The following is a 25,767-nucleotide window of genomic DNA, read 5'->3' as shown; positions in this document are numbered from 1 at the left end:
GTACGGGTACCACACACACTGACTCTCACTGGGCTATGGGTCCCACACACACAGACTCTCACTGGGGTACGGGTTCCACACACACTGTCTCTCACTGGGGTACGCGTTCCACACACACTGACTCTCACTGGGGTACGGGTCCCACACACACTGACTCTCACTGGGGTACGGGTTCCACACATACTGACTCTCACTGGGGTACGGGCCCCACAGACACTGACTCTCACTGGGGTACAGGTCCCACACACTCGGACTCTCACTGGGGTACGGGCCCCACACACACTGACTCTCACTGGGGTACGGGCCCCACACACACTGACTCTCACTGGGGTACGGGTTCCACACACACTGACTCTCACTGGGGTATGGGTCCCACACACACTGACTCTCACTGGGGTACGGGTACCACACACACTGACTCTTACTGGGGTACAGGTCCCACACACACTGACTCTCACTGGGGTACGGGTTCCCCACACACTGACTGTCACTGGGGTACAGGTCCCACACACACTGACTCTCACTGGGGTACGGGTTCCACACACACTGACTCTCACTGGGGTACGGGTCTCACACACACTGACTCTCACTGGGCTATGGGTCCCACACACACAGACTCTCACTGGGGTACGGGTTCCACACACACTGTCTCTCACTGGGGTACGCGTTCCACACACACTGACTCTCACTGGGGTACGGGTCCCACACACACTGACTCTCACTGGGGTACGGGTTCCACACATACTGACTCTCACTGGGGTACGGGCCCCACACACACTGACTCTCACTGGGATACAGGTCCCACACACTCGGACTCTCACTGGGGTACGGGCCCCACACACACTGACTCTCACTGGGGTACGGGCCCCACACACACTGACTCTCACTGGGGTACGGGTTCCACACACACTGACTCTCACTGGGGTATGGGTCCCACACACACTGACTCTCACTGGGGTACGGGTACCACACACACTGACTCTTACTGGGGTACAGGTCCCACACACACTGACTCTCACTGGGGTACGGGTTCCCCACACACTGACTGTCACTGGGGTACAGGTCCCACACACACTGACTCTCACTGGGGTACGGGTTCCACACACACTGACTCTCACTGGGGTACGGGTCTCACACACACTGACTCTCACTGGGGTACGGGTCCCACACACACTGACTCTCACTGGGGTACGTGTCCCACACACACTGACTCTCACTGGGGTACGGGTCCCACACACACTGACTCTCACTGGGGTACGGGTTCCACACACACTGACTCTCACTGGGGTACGGGTCTCACACACACTGAATCTCACTGGGGTACGGGTCCCACACACACTGACTCTCACTGGGGTACGGGTTCCACACACACCGACTCTCACTGGGGTACAGGTACCACACACACTGACTCTCACTGGGATACGGGTCCCACACACACTGACTCTCACTGGGGTACGGGTTCCACACACACTGACTCTCACTGGGGTACGGGTCTCACACACACTGACTCTCACTGGGGTACGGGTCCCACACACACTGACACTCACTGGGGTACGTGTCCCACACACACTGACTCTCACTGGGGTACGGGTCCCACACACACTGACTCTCACTGGGGTACGGGTTCCACACACACTGACTCTCACTGGATTACGGGTCCCACACACACTGACTCTCACTGGGGTATGGGTCCCACACACACTGACTCTCACTGGGGTATGGGTCCCACACACACTGACTCTCACTGGGGTACGGGTTCCACACACACTGACTCTCACTGGGGTACGGGTCTCACACACACTGACTCTCACTGGGCTATGGGTCCCACACACACAGACTCTCACTGGGGTACGGGTTCCACACACACTGTCTCTCACTGGGGTACGCGTTCCACACACACTGACTCTCACTGGGGTACGGGTCCCACACACACTGACTCTCACTGGGGTACGGGTTCCACACATACTGACTCTCACTGGGGTACGGGCCCCACACACACTGACTCTCACTGGGGTACAGGTCCCACACACTCGGACTCTCACTGGGGTACGGGCCCCACACACACTGACTCTCACTGGGGTACGGGCCCCACACACACTGACTCTCACTGGGGTACGGGTTCCACACACACTGACTCTCACTGGGGTATGGGTCCCACACACACTGACTCTCACTGGGGTACGGGTACCACACACACTGACTCTTACTGGGGTACAGGTCCCACACACACTGACTCTCACTGGGGTACGGGTTCCCCACACACTGACTGTCACTGGGGTACAGGTCCCACACACACTGACTCTCACTGGGGTACGGGTTCCACACACACTGACTCTCACTGGGGTACGGGTCTCACACACACTGACTCTCACCGGGGTACGGGTCCCACACACACTGACTCTCACTGGGGTACGTGTCCCACACACACTGACTCTCACAGGGGTACGGGTCCCACACACACTGACTCTCACTGGGGTACGGGTTCCACACACACTGACTCTCACTGGGGTACGGGTCTCACACACACTGAATCTCACTGGGGTACGGGTCCCACACACACTGACTCTCACTGGGGTACGGGTTCCACACACACCGACTCTCACTGGGGTACAGGTACCACACACACTGACTCTCACTGGGATACGGGTCCCACACACACTGACTCTCACTGGGGTACGGGTTCCACACACACTGACTCTCACTGGGGTACGGGTCTCACACACACTGACTCTCACTGGGGTACGGGTCCCACACACACTGACACTCACTGGGGTACGTGTCCCACACACACTGACTCTCACTGGGGTACGGGTCCCACACACACTGACTCTCACTGGGGTACGGGTTCCACACACACTGACTCTCACTGGATTACGGGTCCCACACACACTGACTCTCACTGGGGTATGGGTCCCACACACACTGACTCTCACTGGGGTATGGGTCCCACACACACTGACTCTCACTGGGGTACGGGTCCCACACACACTGACTCTCACTGGGGTACGGGTCCCACACACACTGACTCCCACTGGGGTACGGGTCCCACACACACTGACTCTCACTGGGGTACGGGTCCCACACACACTGACTCTCACTGGGGTACAGGTACCACACACACTGACTCTCACTGGGGTACGAGTCCCACACACACTGACTCTCCCTGGGGTACGGGTCTCACACACACTGACTCTCACTGGGGTATGGGTCCCACACACACTGACTCTCACTGGGGTACGGGTCCCACACACACTGACTCTCACTGGGGTACGGGTCCCACACACACTGACTCTCACTGGGGTACGGGTCCCACACACACTGACTCTCACTGGGGTACGGGTCCCACACACACTGACTCTCACTGGGGTACGGGTCCCACACACACTGACTCTCACTGGGGTACGGGTCCCACACACACTGACTCTCACTAGGGTACGGGTCCCACACACACTGACTCTCACTGGGGTACGGGTCCCACACACACTGACTCTCACTGGGGTACAGGTCCCACACACACTGACTCTCACTAGGGTACGGGTCCCACACACACTGACTCTCACTGGGGTACGGGTCCCACACACACTGACTCTCACTAGGGTACGGGTCCCACACACACTGACTCTCACTGGGGCACGGGTCCCACACACACTGACTCTCACTGGGGTACTGGTACCACACACACTGACTCTCACTGGGGTATGGGTCCCACACACACTGACTCTCACTGGGGTACGGGTTCCACACACACTGTCTCTCACTGGGGTACGGGTTCCACACACACTGACTCTCACTGGGGTACGGGTCCCACACACACTGACTCTCACTGGGGTACGGGTTCCACACATACTGACTCTCACTGGGGTACGGGCCCCACATACACTGACTCTCACTGGGGTACAGGTCCCACACACTCGGACTCTCACTGGGGTACGGGCCCCACACACACTGACTCTCACTGGGGTACGGGCCCCACACACACTGACTCTCACTGGGGTACGGGTTCCACACACACTGACTCTCACTGGGGTATGGGTCCCACACACACTGACTCTCACTGGGGTACGGGTACCACACACACTGACTCTTACTGGGGTACAGGTCCCACACACACTGACTCTCACTGGGGTACGGGTTCCCCACACACACTGACTCTCACTGGGGTACGGGTTCCACACACACTGATTCTCACTGGGGTACAGGTCCCACACACACTGACTCTCACTGGGGTACGGGTTCCACACACACTGACTCTCACTGGGGTACAGGTCTCACACACACTGACTCTCACTGGGGTACGGGTCCCACACACACTGACTCTCACTGGGGTACGTGTCCCACACACACTGACTCTCACTGGGGTACGGGTCCCACACACACTGACTCTCACTGGGGTACGGGTTCCACACACACTGACTCTCACTGGGGTACGGGTCTCACACACACTGACTCTCACTGGGGTACGGGTCCCACACACACTGACTCTCACTGGGGTACGGGTTCCACACACACTGACTCTCACTGGGGTACAGGTACCACACACACTGACTCTCACTGGGATACGGGTCCCACACACACTGACTCTCACTGGGGTACGGGTTCCACACACACTGACTCTCACTGGGGTACGGGTCTCACACACACTGACTCTCACTGGGGTACGGGTCCCACACACACTGACACTCACTGGGGTACGTGTCCCACACACACTGACTCTCACTGGGGTACGGGTCCCACACACACTGACTCTCACTGGGGTACGGGTTCCACACACACTGACTCTCACTGGAGTACGGGTCCCACACACACTGACTCTCACTGGGGTATGGGTCCCACACACACTGACTCTCACTGGGGTATGGGTCCCACACACACTGACTCTCACTGGGGTACGGGTCCCACACGCACTGACTCTCACTGGGGTACGGGTCCCACACACACTGACTCTCACTGGGGTACGGGTCCCACACACACTGACTCTCACTGGGGTACGGGTCCCACACACACTGACTCTCACTGGGGTACAGGTACCACACACACTGACTCTCACTGGGGTACGGGTCCCACACACACTGACTCTCACTGGGGTACGAGTCCCACACACACTGACTCTCCCTGGGGTACGGGTCTCACACACACTGACTCTCACTGGGGTACGGGTCCCACACACACTGACTCTCACTGGGGTACGGGTCCCACACACACTGACTCTCACTGGGGTACGGGTCCCACACACACTGACTCTCACTGGGGTACGGGTCCCACACACACTGACTCTCACTGGGGTACGGGTCCCACACACACTGACTCTCACTGGGGTACGGGTCCCACACACACTGACTCTCACTGGGGTACGGGTCCCACACACACTGACTCTCTCTGGATTCCACCGCACTCCCACAGTTGGGAGTTGCAGCCACATTGAGATTGAACTGTTTTATCTCCCTTTAGAAAAATGTATTTGAATTCCTGTAGTGCAGGAGGAGGGCATTCGGCTCATCAAGTCTTCACCGATCCTCAAAAAGAGCACCCCACACATGGCTGCTCCTCTGCCCTATCCCCCTAACCCTGTAGCTAACCTGCACATCTGGGCAGAAACCGGAGCACCCGGAGGAAACCCACGGAGAGAAGGTGCAAACTCCACACAGACAGTGATCCGTGGCCGGAATCGAACCCGGGTCCCTGGCGCTGTGAGGCGGCACTGCTAACCACTGTGCCACCATGTCACCCGGGTTGGTGGCGCTGTGAGGTGGCAGTGCTAACCACTGTGCCACCCTGTCACCCGGGTCGGTGGCGCTGTGAGGCAGCAGTGCTAACCACTGTGCCACCGTGCCGACCCGGGTCCCTGGCGCTGTGAGGCAGCAGTGCTAACCATCATATCAACGATATTGGCTGATCGTACTCCTTGCGTCTAGTTGCAAAACCCATTGACAGTTATTCAGGGGGATTCTCCGACGGTGGTGTGGCGAGGCCACAATGGGAAATCCCATTGGTAGGTGGCGGGAACGGAGAACCCACTGCCGGCGGGGGCGCGCGCTGAGGAACCCACGGCTGGCGGACTGGTTTCAGTCTGATACTTGGGGCTGGGGCTAGTTTGGGGTTAGAATTAGTGACAATAATGTCAGCGTTAGGTTTAGAGTTGGGTCTGAAACTACTATCGGCCCATCCCCGTCGCCCTCACCGTCACTGTCACCATCACCGTCACCATGACCGTCACCGTCACCAACGCCGTCATGATCACCGTCACCATCGCCGTCATAATCACCATCACCGTCACCGTCACCGTCATGGTCACCGTCACCATCACCGTCATGGTCACCGTCACCGTCACCGTCATGGTCACCGTCACCATCACCGTCGCCGTCACCGTCATAGTCACCATCACCATCACCGTCACCATCACCGTCATGGTCACCGTCGCCGTCACCGTCATAGTCACCATCACCGTTACTGTCACCATCACCGTCGGCGTCGCCATCATGGTCGCTGTCACCATCACCGTCACCAACACCATCGCCTTCACCGTCATAGTCACCATCACAGTCACCATCACCGTCACCGTCACCAACACCGTCACCATCACCGTCATGGTCACCGTCACCATCACCGTCGCCGTCACCATCATAGTCACCATCACCGTTACTGTCACCATCACCGTCGGCGTCACCATCATGGTCACTGTCACCATCACCGTCACCAACACCATCGCCTTCACCGTCATAGTCACCATCACGGTCAACATCACCGTCACCGTCACCAACACCGTCACCATCACCGTCGTGGTCACCGTCACCATCACCGTCGCCGTCACCATCATAGTCACCATCACTGTCACCATCACCGTCACCAACACCGTCACCATCACCGTCATAGTCACCGTCACCATCACTGTCACCATCACCATCGCCGTCATGGTCACCGTCACCTTCACCGTCCCCGTCACCATGACCGTCGCCATCATAGTCACCATCACTGTAACCATCACCATCACCATGACCGTTGCCGTCACCATCGCCATCATGGTCACCGTCACCATCACCGTCACCATGACCGTCGCCTCATAGTCACCATCACTGTCACCATCACCATGACCGTTGCTGTCACCGTCACCATCGCCATCATGGTCACCGTTACCATCACCGTCATAGTCACCATCACCGTCACCACCACGGTCATCGTCACCATCACTATCACCATGACCGTCAGAGTCACCATCACCGTCATAGTTATCGTCACCATCGCCGTCATAGTCTCCGTCACCATCACCGTCACCGTCATGGTCACTGGCAACATCACCGGCACCATCACCATCACCGTCATGGTCACAGTCACCGTCCCCGTCATAGTCCCTGTTACTTCCTTTGATTCCATTGCGGTGATGGGTCAGAATTGTCGATTGAAGATCCATCTGCCTGCCTAACCCCGGGTCCTCACAACCTCCACATCGTTAACGATCGAACATTGGGGGCTGGGGCTCGGGATTTGATCTGAAGTCCAGAAACCTGCAGTGCTCCGGATTCCTGTCCGGCAACGGCAGGTCAGCAGCCGCCTCGGTCCCTCGCTGCTCCCACCCGTGTTTCTTTCCCCACCCGGAATCCTCTCCTTCGCCATTTACAGAAGAAGTTGGGAGGGGGACGGGCTCTGGACCACAGGAAACATTGTGTGAAGGAAGCACTCTCAGCAATTAGAGGGGGGGGGGGAGGTGATGAAAACGCAGAGGGACAGGGGCCAGGACGTCTCCATGACCACCGTTCCCACAGGCCCCAACACACGACTGACCAACAATCAACTCCGACAGGTCCAGTCATGAGGAACGAGGCAAGGCAGCTTCTGTCAGCCCAATGATGTTCCAAACAGTAAACAATTGCTGCCCCAGCACCGGATCAATTGCAATGGTTGACAAATCTCATTGGCCCCTTCGCTGACAGGTCACTGGGGCAATAGGCCAGAGCCCCCCGGAGCCCAGGCCCAGTGATTGGCACCGTCTGCATCCCTCCCTCTCCCAGGCCCCAGCTCCCACACGGACTGACTCCTGGCCTTTCTACACAATGCCTCTGTAAGCACCAGGAGCTGGTGTTAACGGTGTTGGTAATCCTGCCTCCTGCCATCTCTCTCACTATGGCCCAAACCAGATGTGAAACAATTTGGGACACTCTGTGGCTCAGCGCTGCCCCCCAGCTGCGTGCAGTCGGTATTGCAGGGAGTATTCACCTGTGAATGAACAGGTTTATATATCAGCCTCCCTTCGATCGCCCCTTAATATTCTAAACTTGAGCGAATATAAACTGCCCTCATCACTTAACTCTTTAAACGCCAGTGTCATTCCGCTGAATCCACACTGCACCCCCTCCCAGGCCAATCCTGAGGGGTGGGGCCCAGAACGGAACAACGATACTCCAGATGGGGTCTGATTCGAGCTTTATATAAACTCGAACATCGCTTCCCCTCCTTTGTCTTCCGGCCCCACTGAGATTAGGAGTAACATTCCAGTCACTTTGTCAATTATTGGCCACCACCCATGGATCTCCGCTCACGGAGGGAGGGGGTAATGGAGGGTGGGGGGTGGCAGTCGGTGTGGGGGTGGGAGTGGGGGGGAGTGTGGGGGAGGGGTTGGGGAGTGGGGGTGGGGGGGAGGGGGGGATGGGAGGAGTGGGGGGTGGGGGGAGGGAGGGAGGGGGTTGGGGAGGGGGGAGGGGGTCAGGGGTGGGGTTGGGGGGAGGGGGTGGGGGGAGGGGGAGGGGGTCAGGGGTGGGGTTGGGGGGAGGGGGTGGGGAGTGGGGGGTGGGGTTGGGGGGGAGGGGGGATTGGGGGGAGGGAGTGGGGTTGGGGGGAGTTGGGGGGAGGGAGTGGGGGTTGGGGTTGGGGGGGAGGGGGGTGGGGGGTGGGGTTGGGAGGAGGGGGTGGGAGGTGAGGGGCATGAGGTGCTCTCTGACCCTGCGAAGCCCTTTTCTCGGGTTGCCGATTGCGCCGTCAGACAGCCTCCACTCACTCACCCGGTGTACCCAGTCCTTCATCCCCGTGTCCCCCATACACTTGTCCAGGGCATTCGCTGACAGCACCAGCACAAAGTTCTTGGCCTTGTTCACGCTCTGACAGAGTTTATCCTCAAACTTGCCGGCCTCCAGCTTCTCCACGTCGATAAAGACGCTGAACCCTCGCAGCTGCAGGTGGACCTTCAATAGACTGAGAGACAAATAGAGAGAGAGGGAGAGCGCGAGATAGAGAGATAGAGAGAGAGACAAACAGACAGACGGTAATCCTCACAAGGTGGGATTCCTGATCAAACATCTCTTTCTACAGAGACGGCCCTGCTTTATTCCGGGTGTCGGTGTCGTTACCGAGGCCGGGACGCCCGGATTGTACCCGCCGGGCGTGCGTTACTACAACCAGCTGGCTGACTGGGTGAGTGTGGAGGGCAGATAGGAGCCACCCACGTTAGTGTGGGACTGGAGTCACATAGCAACCAGAGCGGGTTTGGATGGAGGTTCCGTCCCCTGAAGAGCAGAGTTTTATTGTGGGCGCACTCTCCCGGCATTGTGATTTAACCACGACGTGCGCCAGTCACGGACCAGCACTCGACCAGGTGCCCACCGAGGTGCCCAGGAAACGTGCAAGCAACGGCCTCCATGCAAATCTCTCCTTCCCGCCCACATCCCCGATTCTGAGTTTCATCTTTCACTTCCCCGGCTCAAACCCAACTCTGCGCTTTGCACGCTCAGAAAGCCGTGAATTCGGGGGCCAGCCCAGTTTCACAGCTGCACACACCCGCCACCAAGCTGGCTTCAAACAGCTGCTTGGAGCCCCCCGCCCCGAATGCCAGTTCCAGTCTCTCCCACAAGGGGGAGACATCCTTTCAGCATCCACCCCTCAAATCCCCTCCGTGTTATAATAAATAATAATGGAGCAGCACGGTGGCGCAGTGGTTAGCACAGCTGCCTCAGGGTGCCGAGGTCCCGGGTTCGATCCCGGCTCTGGGTCACTGTCCGCGTGGTTTGCACATTCTCCCCGTGTTTGTGTGGGTTTCGCCCCCACAACCCAAGATGTGCAGGGTGGGTGGTTTGGCCACGCTGAATTGCCCCTCAATGGAAAGTGAATTGGCCACTCTAACTTTATAAAAATAATAATAATAATAATGTTTCAATGAGGTCACCGCTCATTCTTCGGACCCCAGGCCCAGCCTGTCCAGACCTTTCCTCCGCACTCACTCGAGGTTGGGCAGCCAAGACTGTTTGCTACATGGTGCGCCTGCCCGGTGATCTGCACACACACCCCTGAGGGCCCCACCTCCCTGCGGCCGGCTCCGCGAGCTCAGGGGCACCGCAATTCAAACGCACAAACCTGGCCAGCTGTGATCCAGTGGTTCTGCGGTAACTGATGAAGACATCGGGGCCGTCGGGGGGGGGCTCCTGACAGTCCAAACTCAAACTGAGGGTCAGCAACTCTGAAAGATAGAAAAAAACATTCCCGTTGGCCATGTCGCAGTGGGGTACGTTGGCCATGTCGCAGTGGGGTACGTTGGCCATGTCGCAGTGGGGTACGTTGGCCATGTCGCAGTGGGGTACGTTGGCCATGTCGCAGTGGGGTACGGTGGCCATGTCGCAGTGGGGTACGGTGGCCATGTCGCAGTGGGGTACGGTGGCCATGTCGCAGTGGGGTACGGTGGCCATGTCGCAGTGGGGTACGGTGGCCATGTCGCAGTGGGGTACGGTGGCCATGTCGCAGTGGGGTACGTTGGCCATGTCGCAGTGGGGTACGGTGGCCATGTCGCAGTGGGGTACGTTGGCCATGTCGCAGTGGGGTACGTTGGCCATGTCGCAGTGGGGTACGTTGGCCAAGTCGCAGTGGGGTACGTTGGCCATGTCGCAGTGGGGTACGTTGGCCATGTCGCAGTGGGGTACGTTGGCCATGTCGCAGTGGGGTACGTTGGCCATGTCGCAGTGGGGTACGTTGGCCATGTCGCAGTGGGGTACGTTGGCCAAGTCGCAGTGGGGTACGTTGGCCATGTCGCAGTGGGGTACGTTGGCCATGTCGCAGTGGGGTACGTTGGCCATGTCGCAGTGGGGTACGTTGGCCATGTCGCAGTGGGGTACGTTGGCCATGTCGCAGTGGGGTACGTTGGCCATGTCGCAGTGGGGTACGTTGGCCATGTCGCAGTGGGGTACGTTGGCCATGTCGCAGTGGGGTACGTTGGCCATGTCGCAGTGGGGTACGTTGGCCATGTCGCAGTGGGGTACGTTGGCCATGTCGCAGTGGGGTACGTTGGCCATGTCGCAGTGGGGTACGTTGGCCATGTCGCAGTGGGGTACGTTGGCCATGTCGCAGTGGGGTACGTTGGCCATGTCGCAGTGGGGTACGTTGGCCATGTCGCAGTGGGGTACGTTGGCCATGTCGCAGTGGGGTACGTTGGCCATGTCGCAGTGGGGTACAACTCACCTCACAGTCAGCGTAACGGACTCCAAGATCCACTGAATCGACCACAAAATCTCATTATTGACGGAGTGCCGCACTGTCAGAGGGTCAGTACTGAGGGAGTGCCGCACTGTCAGAGGGTCAGTACTGAGGGAGTGCCGCACTGTCAGAGGGTCAGTACTGAGTGAGTGCTGCACTGTCAGAGGGTCAGTACTGAGGGAGTGCTGCACTGTCAGAGGATCAGTACTGAGGGAGTGCCGCACTGTCAGAGGGTCAGTACTGAGGGAGAGCCGCACTGTCAGAGGGTCAGTACTGAGGGAGTGCCGCACTGTCAGAGGGTCAGTACTGAGGGAGTGCCGCACTGTCAGAGGGTCAGTACTGAGGGAGTGCTGCACTATCAGAGGGTCAGTACTGAGGGAGTACCGCACTGTCAGAGGGTCAGTACTGAGGGAGTGCTGCACTATCAGAGGGTCAGTACTGAGGGAGTGCCGCACTGTGAGAGGGTCAGTACTGAGGGAGTGCCGCACTGTCAGAGGGTCAGTACTGAGGGAGTGCCGCACTGTCAGAGGGTCAGTACTGAGGGAGTGCCGCACTGTCAGAGGGTCAGTACTGAGGGAGTGCTGCACTGTCAGAGGGTCAGTACTGAGGGAGTGCCGCACTGTCAGAGGGTCAGTACTGAGGGAGTGCCGCACTGTCAGAGGGTCAGTACTGAGGGAGTGCCGCACTGTCAGAGGGTCAGTACTGTGGGAATGCTGCACTGTCAGAGGGTCAGTACTGAGGGAGTGCTGCACTGTCAGAGGGTCAGTACTGAGGGAGTGCTGCTCTGTCAGAGGGTCAGTACTGAGGGAGTGCTGCACTGTCAGAGGGTCAGTACTGAGGGAGTGCTGCACTGTCAGAGGGTCAGTACTGAGGGAGTGCCGCACTGTCAGAGGGTCAGTACTGAGGGAGTGCCGCACTGTCAGAGGGTCAGTACTGAGGGAGTGCTGCACTGTCAGGGGGTCAGTACTGAGGGAGTGCTGCACTGTCAGAGGGTCAGTACTGAGGGAGTGCTGCACTGTCAGAGGGTCAGTACTGAGGGAGTGCTGCACTGTCAGAGGGTCAGTACTGAGGGAGTGCTGCACTGTCAGAGAGTCAGTACTGAGGGAGTGCCGCACTGTCAGAGGGTCAGTACTGAGGGAGTGCCGCACTGTCAGAGGGTCAGTACTGAGGGAGTGCCGCACTGTCAGAGGGTCAGTACTGAGGGAGTGCTGCACTGTCAGAGGGTCAGTACTGAGGGAGTGCCGCACTGTCAGAGGGTCAGTACTGAGGGAGTGCTGCATTGTCAGATGGTCAGTACTGAGGGAGCGCTGCACTGTCAGAGGGTCAGTACTGAGGGAGTGCTGCACTGTCAGAGGGTCAGTACTGAGGGAGCGCTGCACTGTGAGAGGGTCAGTACTGAGGGAGTGCCGCACTGTCAGAGGGTCAGTACTGAGGGAGTGCTGCACTGTCAGAGGGTCAGTGGTGGATGTGGTGCGGGTGGCGATGATGTCAGTGGTGGATGTGCTGCGGGTGGCGATGATGTCAGTGGTGGATGTGCTGCGGGTGGCGATGATGTCAGTGGTGGATGTGCTGCGGGTGGCGATGATGTCAGTGGTGGATGTGCTGCGGGTGGCGATGATGTCAGTGGTGGATGTGCTGCGGGTGGCGATGATGTCAGTGGTGGATGTGCTGCGGGTGGCGATGATGTCAGTGGTGGATGTGCTGCGGGTGACGATGATGTCAGTGGTGGATGTGCTGCGGGTGGCGATGATGTCAGTGGTGGATGTGGTGCGGGTGGCGATGATGTCAGTGGTGGATGTGGTGCGGGTGGCGATGATGTCAGTGGTGGATGTGCTGCGGGTGGCGATGATGTCAGTGGTGGATGTGCTGCGGGTGGCGATGATGTCAGTGGTGGATGTGCTGCGGGTGGCGATGATGTCAGTGGTGGATGTGCTGCGGGTGGCGATGATGTCAGTGGTGGATGTGCTGCGGGTGACGATGATGTCAGTGGTGGATGTGCTGCGGGTGGCGATGATGTCAGTGGTGGATGAGCTGCGGGTGGCGATGATGTCAGTGGTGGATGTGCTGCGGGTGGCGATGATGTCAGTGGTGGATGTGCTGCGGGTGGCGATGATGTCAGTGGTGGATGTGCTGCGGGTGGCGATGATGTCAGTGGTGGATGTGCTGCGGGTGGCGATGATGTCTGTGGTGGATGTGCTGCGGGTGGCGATGATGTCAGTGGTGGATGTGCTGCGGGTGGCGATGATGTCAGTGGTGGATGTGCTGCGGGTGGCGATGATGTCAGTGGTGGATGTGCTGCGGGTGGCGATGATGTCAGTGGTGGATGTGCTGCGGGTGGCGATGATGTCAGTGGTGGATGTGCTGCGGGTGGCGATGATGTCAGTGGTGGATGTGCTGCGGGTGGCGATGATGTCAGTGGTGGATGTGCTGCGGGTGGCGATGATGTCAGTGGTGGATGTGGTGCGGGTGGCGATGATGTCAGTGGTGGATGTGCTGCGGGTGGCGATGATGTCAGTGGTGGATGTGCTGCGGGTGGCGATGGGCCTGGCAGGAGGCCGTGTCTTACGAACATGCAGCTAAATATTAAGCTGTTGGCGCTGTGTGCTTTCCTCAAACACAAGTTGGTGAATTTCCCGGCTAGACGGTGCTGCCTGATCCCTGCTTTACCCATTCCTGCAGCCAGGATCCTGCTCCGATGAAATCCAATCCCGATGTGACAATCTGTTTGGAGCTGCTGATCTGTCACTCCCGATAACGTTGTCTTGCCAATCCCACAGTGCACCAGATTGTAGGTATACTGCCGAAAGTGGGGGCCAATGGTGCCCAACCAATCAGCCAAGTTACTGGGGTCACAGCTGGCATAGTTGGCGTAAGTCTTTAATTCAGTCAATTCTCGGAGAAACCTTGAGAAGAAAAATCATTTTTGTCATTCGAATCGCATTGTTTAAAATTACAGTGAAACACAGAGTAAAGCTCCCTCTACACTGTCCCCATCAAACACTCCCAGGGCAGGTACAGCACGGGGTTAGATACAGAGTAAAGCTCCCTCGACACTGTCCCCATCAAACACTCCCAGGACAGGTACAGCACGGGGTTAGATACAGAGTAAAGCTCCCTCGACACTGTCCCCATCAAACACTCCCAGGACAGGTACAGCACGGGGTTAGATACAGAGTAAAGCTCCCTCGACACTGTCCCCATCAAACACTCCCAGGGCAGGTACAGCACGGGGTTAGATACGGAGTAAAGCTCCCTCCACACTGTCCCCATCAAACACTCCCAGGACAGGTGCAGCACGGGGTTAGATACAGAGTAAAGTTCCCTCTACACTGTCTCCATCAAACACTCCCAGGACAGGTACAGCACGGGGTTAGATACAGAGTAAAGTTCCCTCTACACTGTCCCCATCAAACACTCCCAGGACAGGTACAGCACGGCGTTAGATACAGAGTAAAGCTCCCTCTACACTGTCCCCATCAAACACTCCCAGGACAGGTACAGCACGGCGTTAGATACAGAGTAAAGCTCCCTCTACACTGTCCGCATCAAACACTCCCAGGACAGGTACAGCACGGGGTTAGATACAGAGTAAAGTTCCCTCTACACTGTCCCCATCAAACACTCCCAGGACAGGTACAGCACGGCGTTAGATACAGAGTAAAGCTCCCTCTACACTGTCCCCATCAAACACTCCCAGGACAGGTACAGCACGGGGTTAGATACAGAGTAAAGTTCCCTCTACACTGTCCCCATCAAACACTCCCAGGACAGGTACAGCACGGGATTAGATACAGAGTAAAGCTCCCACTACACTGTCCCGATCAAACACTCCCAGGGCAGGTACAGCACAGGGTTAGATACAGAGTAAAGCTCCCTCGACACTGTCCCCATCAAACACTCCCAGGACAGGTACAGCACGGGGTTAGATACAGAGTAAAGGTCCCTCAACACTGTCCCCATCAAACACTCCCAGGACAGATACAGCACGGGGTTAGATACAGAGTAAAGCTCCCTCCACACTGTCCCCATCAAACACTCCCAGGACAGGTGCAGCACGGGGTTAGATACAGAGTAAAGTTCCCTCTACACTGTCTCCATCAAACACTCCCAGGACAGGTACAGCACGGGGTTAGATACAGAGTAAAGTTCCCTCTACTCTGTCCCCATCAAACACTCCCAGGACAGGTACAGCACGGGATTAGATACAGAGTAAAGCTCCCACTACACTGTCCCGATCAAACACTCCCAGGGCAGGTACAGCACGGGGTTAGATACAGAGTAAAGCTCCCTCTACACTGTCCCCATCAAACACTCCCAGGACAGGTACAGCACGGGATTAGATACAGAGTAAAGCTCCCACTACACTGTCCCGATCAAACACTCCCAGGGCAGGTACAGCACGGGGTTAGATACAGAGTAAAGCTCCCTCGACACTGTCCCCATCAAACACTCCCAGGACAGGTACAGCACGGGGTTAGATACAGAGTAAAGCTCCCTCGACACTGTCCCCATCAAACACTCCCAGGACAGGTACAGCACGGGGTTAGATACAGAGTAAAGCTCCCTCTACACTGTCCCCATCAAACACTCCCAGGACAGGTACAGCACGGGGTTAGATACAGAGTAAAGCTCCCTCTACACTGTCCCCATCAAACACTCCCAGGACAGGTACAGCATTGGGTTAGATACAGAGTAAAGCTCCCTCTACACTGTCCCCATCAAACATTCCCAGGACAGGTACAGCACGGGGTTAGGTACAGAGTAAAGCTCCCTCTACACAGTCCCCATCAAACACTCCCAGGACAGGCACAGCACGGGGTTAGATACAGAATAAAGCTCCCTCTACACTGTCCCCATCAAACACTCCCAGGACAGGTACAGCACGGGGTTAGATACAGAGTACAGCTCCCTCTACACTGTCCCCATCAAATACTCCCAGGACAGGTACAGCATTGGGTTAGATACAGAGTAAAGCTCCCTCTACACTGTCCCCATCAAACATTCCCAGGACAGGTACAGCACGGGGTTAGGTACAGAGTAAAGCTCTCTCTACACAGTCCCCATCAAACACTCCCAGGACAGGCACAGCACGCGGTTAGATACAGAGTAAAGCTCCCTCTACACTGTCCCCATCAAACACTCCCAGGACAGGTACAGCAGGGGGTTAGATACAGAGTAAAGCTCCCTCTACACTGTCCCCATCAAACAGTCCCAGGACAGGTACAGCACGGGGTTAGACACAGAGTAAAGCTCCCTCTACACTGACCCCATCAAACACTCCCAGGACAGGTACAGCACGGGGTTAGATACAGAGTAAAGCTCCTTCTACACTGTCCCCATCAAACATTCCCAGGACAGGTACAGCACGGGGTTAGATACAGAGTAAAGCTCCCTCTACACTGTCCCCATCAAACAGTCCCAGGACAGGCATAGCACGGGGTTAGATACAGAGTAAAGCTCCCTCTACACTGTCCCCATCAAACACTCCCAGGACAGGTACAGCAGGGGGTTAGATACAGAGTAAATCTCCCTCTACACTGTCCCCATCAAACAGTCCCAGGACAGGTACAGCACGGGGTTAGATACAGAGTAAAGCTCCCTCTTCACTGACCCCATCAAACACTCCCAGGACAGGTACAGCACATGGTTAGATACAGAGGAAAGCTCCCTCTACACTGTCCCCATCAAACACTCCCAGGACAGGTACAGCACGGGGTTAGATACAGAGTAAAGCTCCCTCTACACTGTCCCCATCAAACACTCCCAGGACAGGCACAGCACGGGGTTAGATACAGAGTAAAGCTCCCTCTACACTGTCCCCATCAAACAGTCCCAGGGCAGGCACAGCACGGGGTTAGATACAGAGTAAAGCTCCCTCTACACTGTCCCCATCAAACACTCCCAGGACAGGTACAGCAGGGGGTTAGATACAGAGTAAAGCTCCCTCTACACTGTCCCCATCAAACAGTCCCAGGACAGGTACAGCACGGGGTTAGATACAGAGTAAAGCTCCCTCTTCACTGACCCCATCAAACACTCCCAGGACAGGTACAGCACATGGTTAGATACAGAGGAAAGCTCCCTCTACACTGTCCCCATGAAACACTCCCAGGACAGGTACAGCACGGGGTTAGATACAGAGTAAAGCTCCCTCTACACTGTCCCCATCAAACACTCCCAGGACAGGCACAGCACGGGGTTAGATACAGAGTAAAGCTCCCTCTACACTGTCCCCATCAAACAGTCCCAGGGCAGGCACAGCACGGGGTTAGATACAGAGTAAAGCTCCCTCTACACTGTCCCCATCAAACACTCCCAGGACAGGTACAGCAGGGGGTTAGATACAGAGTAAAGCTCCCTCTACACTGTCCCCACCAAACAGTCCCAGGACAGGTACAGCACGGGGTTAGATACAGAGTAAAGCTCCCTCTACACTGACCCCATCAAACACTCCCAGGACAGGTACAGCACATGGTTAGATACAGAGGAAAGCTCCCTCTACACTGTCCCCATCAAACACTCCCAGGACAGGTACAGCACGGGGTTAGATACAGAGTAAAGCTCCCTCTACACTGTCCCCATCAAACACTCCCAGGACAGGCACAGCACGGGGTTAGATACAGAGTAAAGCTCCCTCTACACTGACCCCATCAAACACTCCCAAGACAGGTACAGCACGTGGTTAGATACAGAGTTAAGCTCCCTCTACACTGTCCCCATCAAACACTCCCAGGACAGGCACAGCACAGGGTTAGATGCAGAGTAAAGCTCCCTCTACACTGTCCCCATCAAACACTCCCAGGACAGGTACAGCACAGGGTTAGATACAGAGTAAAGCTCCCTCTACCCTGTCCCCATCAAACCCTCCCAGGACAGGTACAGCACGGGGTTAGATACAGAGTAAAGCTCCCTCTATACTGTCCCCATCAAACACTCCCAGGACAGGTACTGCACAGGGTTAGATACAGAGTAAAGCTCCCTCTGCACTGTCCCCATCAAACAGTCCCAGGACAGGTACAGCATGGGGTTAGATACAGAGTAAAGCTCCCTCTACACTGTCCCCATCAAACACTCCCAGGACAGGTACAGCACGTGGTTAGATACAGAGTAAAGCTCCCTCTACACTGTCCCCATCAAACAGTCCCAGGACAGGTACAGCACAGGGTTAAATACAGAGTAAAGCTCCCTCTACACTGTCCCCATCAAACACTCCCAGGACAGGTACAGCACGTGGTTAGATACAGAGTAAAGCTCCCTCTACACTGTCCCCATCAAACACTCCCAGGACAGGCACAGCACGGGGTTAGATGCAGAGTAAAGCTCCCTCTACACTGTCCCCATCAAACACTCCCAGGACAGGTACAGCACAGGGTTAGATACAGAGTAAAGCTCCCTCGACACTGTCCCCATCAAACAGTCCCAGGACAGGTCCAGCACGGGGTTAGATACAGAGGAAAGCTCCCTCTACACTATCCCCATCAAACACTCCCAGGACAGGTACAGCATGGGGTTAGATACAGAGTAAAGCTCCCTCTACACTGTCCCCATCAAACACTCCCAGGACAGTTACAGCAATGGGTTAGATGCAGAGGAAAGGTCCCTCGACACTGTCCCCATGAAACACTCCCAGGACAGGTACAGCACGGGGTTAGATACAGAGTAAAGCTCCCTCTACACTGTCCCCATCAAACACTCCCAGGACAGGTACAGCACGGGGTTAGATACAGAGTAAAGCTCCCTCTACACTGTCCCCATCAAACACTCCCAGGACATGTACAGCACGGGGTTAGATACAGAGTAAAGCTCCCTTGACACTGTCCCATCAAATGGTCACTTTATGGGCTGGGGGAGCAGGGAGGCGAGCGGGTGGTGAAGATTAAGGAGAAATGGGAAGCGGAGTTGGGAATGGAGATCAATTGGGGAGTATGGAGTGAGGCACTGCGAAGGGTAAACGGGACCTCCTCTTGTGCAAGGATGAGCCTGATACAGTTTAAGGTGGTGCACAGGGTGCATATGACTCGGGCGAGAATGAGTGGGTTCTTTCAGAGGGTAACAGGTGAGTGTGAGAGGTGTGGGCGGGGCCAGCGAATCACACTCACGTGTTCTGGGGTTGTGAAAAATTGGGAAGATTCTGGGCGGGTGTGTTCGCGGTCTTAGCCAGGACAGTGGAGGAGGGAGTGGACCCGGACACTTTGGTGGCGATATTTGTGGTTTCAGAGAAGCCGGAGCTCATGGAGAGGAGGACGACCGATGTTGTTCGTCTCTCTGATTGCACGGCGGTGAATTTTACTGGAGTGGCGGTCGGCATCGCCACCGGGGGTAGCAGCCTGGTTGGGTGACCTGTACGACTTCATGCGGTTAGAGAAGATAAAGTATGAGTTAAGGGGCTCTTCAGAGAGGTTTGAGGAAAGGTGGGGGATGTTTGTGACCGTGTTTGAGGAGCTGTTCGATGCAAGCGGGGTGGGTAAAAAAGGGGAAATGTCTGTCCAGACTGTATCGTTGATTGCTGGGAAGTACGTTTCCCAGGGTGTTGGTTCGTTGTAACCTGTTTTGATACATGTTTGTAATAAAATACATTTTTTAAAAAGGGTCACTTTCTGATGTTCTCTCACCTTCTGCGTGTTATGCTGGAAGATATTCGCAAATCATCTCGTAATTCTGAATCCGTAATCATCAGAAGGAGATCACCATCAACCTGCAGTTCCTGCAGATATAAAAATCTAATTGGAACTTGCAACAACAAGTTAACTGACAGGTACACACAATCACACAAACATACACACATACATACACACACACAAACATATACACACACAATCACATATACACGAACAATCACATACACACACAATCACACACACATGCACACAATCACAAACACACACAGATATACACGCGCAATCACATATACACGCGCAATCACATACACATACACACACGATCACATATACACGCACAATCACATATGCACGCACAATCACCTATACACACACAATCACATATACACACACAATCACATATACACGCACAATCACATATACACGCACAATCACATATACACGCACAATCACATATACACACACAATCACCTATACACACACAATCACATATACACGCACAATCACACATACACGCACAATCACCTATACACACACAATCACATATACACGCACAATCACATATACACACACAATCACCTATACGCGCACAATCACCTATACACGCACAATCACCTATACGCACACAATCACATATACACGCACAATCACATATACACGCACAATCACATATACACACACAAACATATACACACACAATCACCTATACACGCACAATCACATATACACACACAATCACATATACACGCACAATCACATATACACGCACAATCACATATACACGCACAATCACATATACACGCACAATTACATATACACGCACAATCACCTATACACACACAATCACCTATACACACACAATCACATATACACGCACAATCACATATACACGCACAATCACATATACACGCACAATCACATATACACACACAATCACATATACACGCACAATCACATATACACACACAATCACATATACATGCACAATCATATATACACACACAATCACATGTACACACACAATCACATATACACACACAATCACATATACACACAATCACATATACACGCACAATCATATATACACACACAATCACATGTACACACACAATCACATATACACGCACAATCACATATACACACACAATCACATATACACAGACAATCACATATACACGCACAATCACATATACATACACAATCACATATACACACACAATCACATATACACGCACAATCACTTATACACTCACAATCACATATACACACACAATCACATATACACACACAATCACATATACACGCACAATCACATATACACACACAAACATATACACACACAATCACATATACACGCACAATCACATATACACGCACAATCACATATACACGCACAATCACATATACACGCACAATCACATATACACGCACAATCACATATACACGCACAATCACATATACACGCACAATCACCTATACACACACAATCACCTATACACACACAATCACATATACACGCACAATCACATATACACGCACAATCACATATACACGCACAATCACATATACACGCACAATCACATATACACACACAATCACATATACATGCACAATCATATATACACACACAATCACATGTACACACACAATCACATATACACGCACAATCACATATACACACACAATCACATATACACAGACAATCACATATACACGCACAATCAAATATACATACACAATCACATATACACACACAATCACATATACACGCACAATCACTTATACACTCACAATCACATATACACACACAATCACATATACACACACAATCACACACATAATCACACACACATATACACACAATCACACAAACATACACATACATACACACACACAAACATATACACAATCACATATATGTGTTAGTGTGGAGGTTACAAGCAGAGTGAGTGTGTCAGGGAGTGTGTTACAAGCAGAGTGAGTGTGTCAGGGAGTGTATTACATGCAGAGTGAGTGTGTCGGGGAGTGTGTTACAAGCAGAACGAGTGTGTCAGGGAGTGTATTACAAGCAGAATGAGTGTGTCGGGGAGTGTGTTACAAGCGAGTGTGTCGGGGAGTGTGTTACAAGCAGAGTGAGTGTGTCGGGGAGTGTGTTACAAGCAGAGTGAGTGTGTCAGGGAGTGTGTTACCAGCAGAGTGAGTGTGTCAGGGAGTGTGTTACAAGCAGAGTGAGTGTGTCGGGGAGTGTGTTACAAGCGGGTGTGTCGGGGAGTGTGTTACACGCAGAGTGAGTGTGTCAGCGAGTGTGTTACAAGCAGAGTGAGTGTGTCGGAGAGTGTGTTACACGCAGAGTGAGTGTGTCGGGGAGTGTGTTACAAGCAGAGTGAGTTTGTCGGGGAGTGTGTTAGTGTGGAGGTTACAAGCAGAGTGAGTGTGTCGGGGAGTGTGTTAGTGTGGAGGTTACAAGCAGAGTGAGTTTGTCGGGGAGTGTGTTACCAGCAGAGTGAGTGTGTCAGGGAGTGTGTTACAAGCAGAGTGAGTGTGTCAGGGAGTGTGTTACAAGCAGAGTGAGTGTGTGTGGGAGTGTATTACAAGCAGAGTGAGTGTGTCAGAGAGTGTGTTACAAGCAGAGTGAGTGTGTCGGGGAGTGTGTTACAAGCAGAGTGAGTGTGTCAGGGAGTGTGTTACAAGAAGAGTGAGTGTGTCAGGGAGTGTGTTACAAGCGGGTGTGTCGGGGAGTGTGTTATAAGCAGAGTGAGTGTGTCGGGGAGTGTATTACACGCAGAGTGAGTGTGTCGGGGAGTGTGTTACAAGCAGAGTGAGTGTGTCGGGGAGTGTGTTACAAGTAGTGTGAGTGTGTCGGGGAGTGTGTTACAAGCAGAGTGAGTGTGTCGGGGAGTGTGTTACAAGCAGAGTGAGTGTGTCGGGGAGTGTGTTACAAGCAGAGTGAGTGTGTCGTGGAGTGTGTTACAAGCGGGTGTGTCGGGGAGTGTGTTACAAGCAGAGTGAGTGTGTCAGGGAGTGTGTTACAAGCAGAGTGAGTGTGTCAGGGAGTGTGTTGCCAGCAGAGTGAGTGTGTCAGGGAGTGTGTTACAAGCAGAGTGAGTGTGTCGGGGAGTGTGTTACAAGCGGGTGTGTCGGGGAGTGTGTTACACGCAGAGTGAGTGTGTCAGCGAGTGTGTTACAAGCAGAGTGAGTGTGTCGGAGAGTGTGTTACACGCAGAGTGAGTGTGTCGGGGAGTGTGTTACAAGCAGAGTGAGTTTGTCGGGGAGTGTGTTAGTGTGGAGGTTACAAGCAGAGTGAGTGTGTCGGGGAGTGTGTTAGTGTGGAGGTTACAAGCAGAGTGAGTTTGTCGGGGAGTGTGTTACCAGCAGAGTGAGTGTGTCAGGGAGTGTGTTACAAGCAGAGTGAGTGTGTCAGGGAGTGTGTTACAAGCAGAGTGAGTGTGTGTGGGAGTGTATTACAAGCAGAGTGAGTGTGTCAGAGAGTGTGTTACAAGCAGAGTGAGTGTGTCGGGGAGTGTGTTACAAGCAGAGTGAGTGTGTCAGGGAGTGTGTTACAAGAAGAGTGAGTGTGTCAGGGAGTGTGTTACAAGCGGGTGTGTCGGGGAGTGTGTTATAAGCAGAGTGAGTGTGTCGGGGAGTGTATTACACGCAGAGTGAGTGTGTCGGGGAGTGTGTTACAAGCAGAGTGAGTGTGTCGGGGAGTGTGTTACAAGCAGAGTGAGTGTGTCGGGGAGTGTGTTACAAGCAGAGTGAGTGTGTCGGGGAGTGTGTTACAAGCAGAGTGAGTGTGTCGGGGAGTGTGTTACAAGCAGAGTGAGTGTGTCGGGGAGTGTGTTACAAGCGGGTGTGTCGGGGAGTGTGTTACAAGCAGAGTGAGTGTGTCAGGGAGTGTGTTACAAGCAGAGTGAGTGTGTCGGGGAGTGTGTTACAAGCAGAGTGAATGTGTCGGGGACTGCATTACAAGCAGAGTGAGTGTGGCAGGGAGTGTGTTACAAGCAGTGTGAGTGTGTCGGGGAGTGTGTTACAAGCAGAGTGAGTGTGTCGGGGAGTGTGTTACAAGCAGTGTGAGTGTGTCAGGGAGTGTGTTGCAAGCAGAGTGAGTGTGTCGGGGAGTGTGTTACAAGTGAGTGTGTCGGGGAGTGTGTTACAAGCAGAGTGAGTGTGCTGGGGAGTGTGTTACAAGTGAGTGTGTCGGGGAGTGTGTTACAAGCAGAGTGAGTGTGTCGGGGAGTGTGTTACAAGCAGAGTGAGTGTGTTGGGGAGTGTGTTACAAGTGAGTGTGTCGGGGAGTGTGTTACAAGCAGAGTGAGTGTGTCGGGGAGTGTGTTACAAGCAGAGTGAGTGTGTCAGGGAGTGTGTTACCAGCAGAGCGTGTGTGTCAGGGAGTGTGTTACAAGCAGAGTGAGTGTGTCGGGGAGTGTGTTACAAGTGAGTGTGTCGGGGAGTGTGTTACAAGCAGAGTGAGTGTGTCGGGGAGTGTGTTACAAGCAGAGTGAGTGTGTCGGGGAGTGTGTTACAAGCAGAGTGAGTGTGTCGCGGAGTGTTTTACAGGCAGAGTGAGTGTGTCGGGGAGTGTGTTACAATCAGAGTGAGTGTGTCGGGGAGTGTGTTACAAGCAGAGTGAGTGTGTCGGGGAGTGTGTTACAAGCAGAGTGAGTGTGTCGGGACTGTGTTACAAACAGAGTGAGTGTGTCGGGGAGTGTGTTACAAGCAGAGTGAGTGTGTCGGGGAATGTGTTACAAGCGAGTGTGTCGGGGAGTGTGTTACAAGCAGAGTGAGTGTGTCGGGGAGTGTGTTACAAGCGGAGTGAGTGTGTCAGGGAGTGTGTTACAAGCAGAGTGAGTGTGTCGGGGAGTTTGTTACAAGCAGAGTGGGTGTGTCGGGTAGTGTGTTACAAGCGAGTGTGTCGGGGAGTGTGTTACAAGCAGAGTCAGTGTGTCAGGGAGTGTGTTACAAGCAGAGTGAGTGTGTCGGGGAGTGTGTTACAAGCAGAGTGTGTGTGTCGGGGAGTTTGTTACAAGCAGAGTGAGTGTGTCGGGGAGTGTGTTACAAGCAGAGTGAGTGTGTCGGGTAGTGTGTTACAAGCGAGTGTGTCGGGGAGTGTGTTACCAGCAGAGTGAGTGTGTCGGGGAGTGTGTTACCAGCAGAGTGTGTCAGGGAGTGTGTTACAAGCAGAGTGAGTGTGTCGGGGAGTTTATTACAAGCAGAGTGAGTGTGTCGGGGAGTGTGTTACAAGCAGAGTGAGTGTGTCGGGGAGTGTGTTACAAGCGAGTGTGTCGGGGAGTGTGTTACAAGGGAAGTGTGTTACAAGCAGAGTGAGTGTGTCGGGTAGTGTGTTACAAGCGAGTGTGTCGGGGAGTGTGTTACCAGCAGAGTGAGTGTGTCAGGGAGTGTGTTACAAGCAGAGTGAGTGTGTCGGGGAGTGTGTTACCAGCAGAGTGAGTGTGTCGGGGAGTGTGTTACAAGCGAGTGTGTCGGGGAGTGTGTTACAAGCAGAGTGAGTGTGTCAGGGAGTGTGTTACAAGCAGAGTGAGTGTGTCGGGGAGTGTGTTACCAGCAGAGTGAGTGTGTCGGGGAGTGTGTTACAAGCGAGTGTGTCGGGGAGTGTGTTACAAGGGAAGTGTGTTACAAGCAGAGTGAGTGTGTCGGGGAGTGTGTTACCAGCAGAGTGAGTGTGTCGGGGAGTGTGTTACAAGCG

The 25,767-nt window shown here is 54.5% G+C and overlaps 1 protein-coding gene across 1 annotated transcript in view; it reads right to left on the bottom strand.

Annotated features, from left to right (window-relative positions):
- Positions 1 to 25,767, bottom strand: part of sarm1 (sterile alpha and TIR motif containing 1) — a 50,201-nt gene that overhangs the window by 14,542 nt on the left and 9,892 nt on the right. The window contains exons 4-7 of the mRNA XM_072469971.1: positions 20,058 to 20,149; positions 14,113 to 14,348; positions 10,336 to 10,438; positions 8,991 to 9,180 (exon numbers count right to left, since the gene is read on the bottom strand). Coding sequence (XP_072326072.1) covers positions 8,991 to 9,180; positions 10,336 to 10,438; positions 14,113 to 14,348; positions 20,058 to 20,149 — 621 coding nt within the window. The remainder of the gene's footprint in view (positions 1 to 8,990; positions 9,181 to 10,335; positions 10,439 to 14,112; positions 14,349 to 20,057; positions 20,150 to 25,767) is intronic.

The sequence above is a fragment of the Scyliorhinus torazame genome, chromosome 12 (assembly GCF_047496885.1).
Source record: "Scyliorhinus torazame isolate Kashiwa2021f chromosome 12, sScyTor2.1, whole genome shotgun sequence".
NCBI classification, from domain to species: Eukaryota; Metazoa; Chordata; class Chondrichthyes; order Carcharhiniformes; family Scyliorhinidae; genus Scyliorhinus; species Scyliorhinus torazame.
The sequence above is the reverse complement of the archived record's forward strand: the minus strand, read 5'-3'. Positions and strand labels throughout refer to the sequence as shown.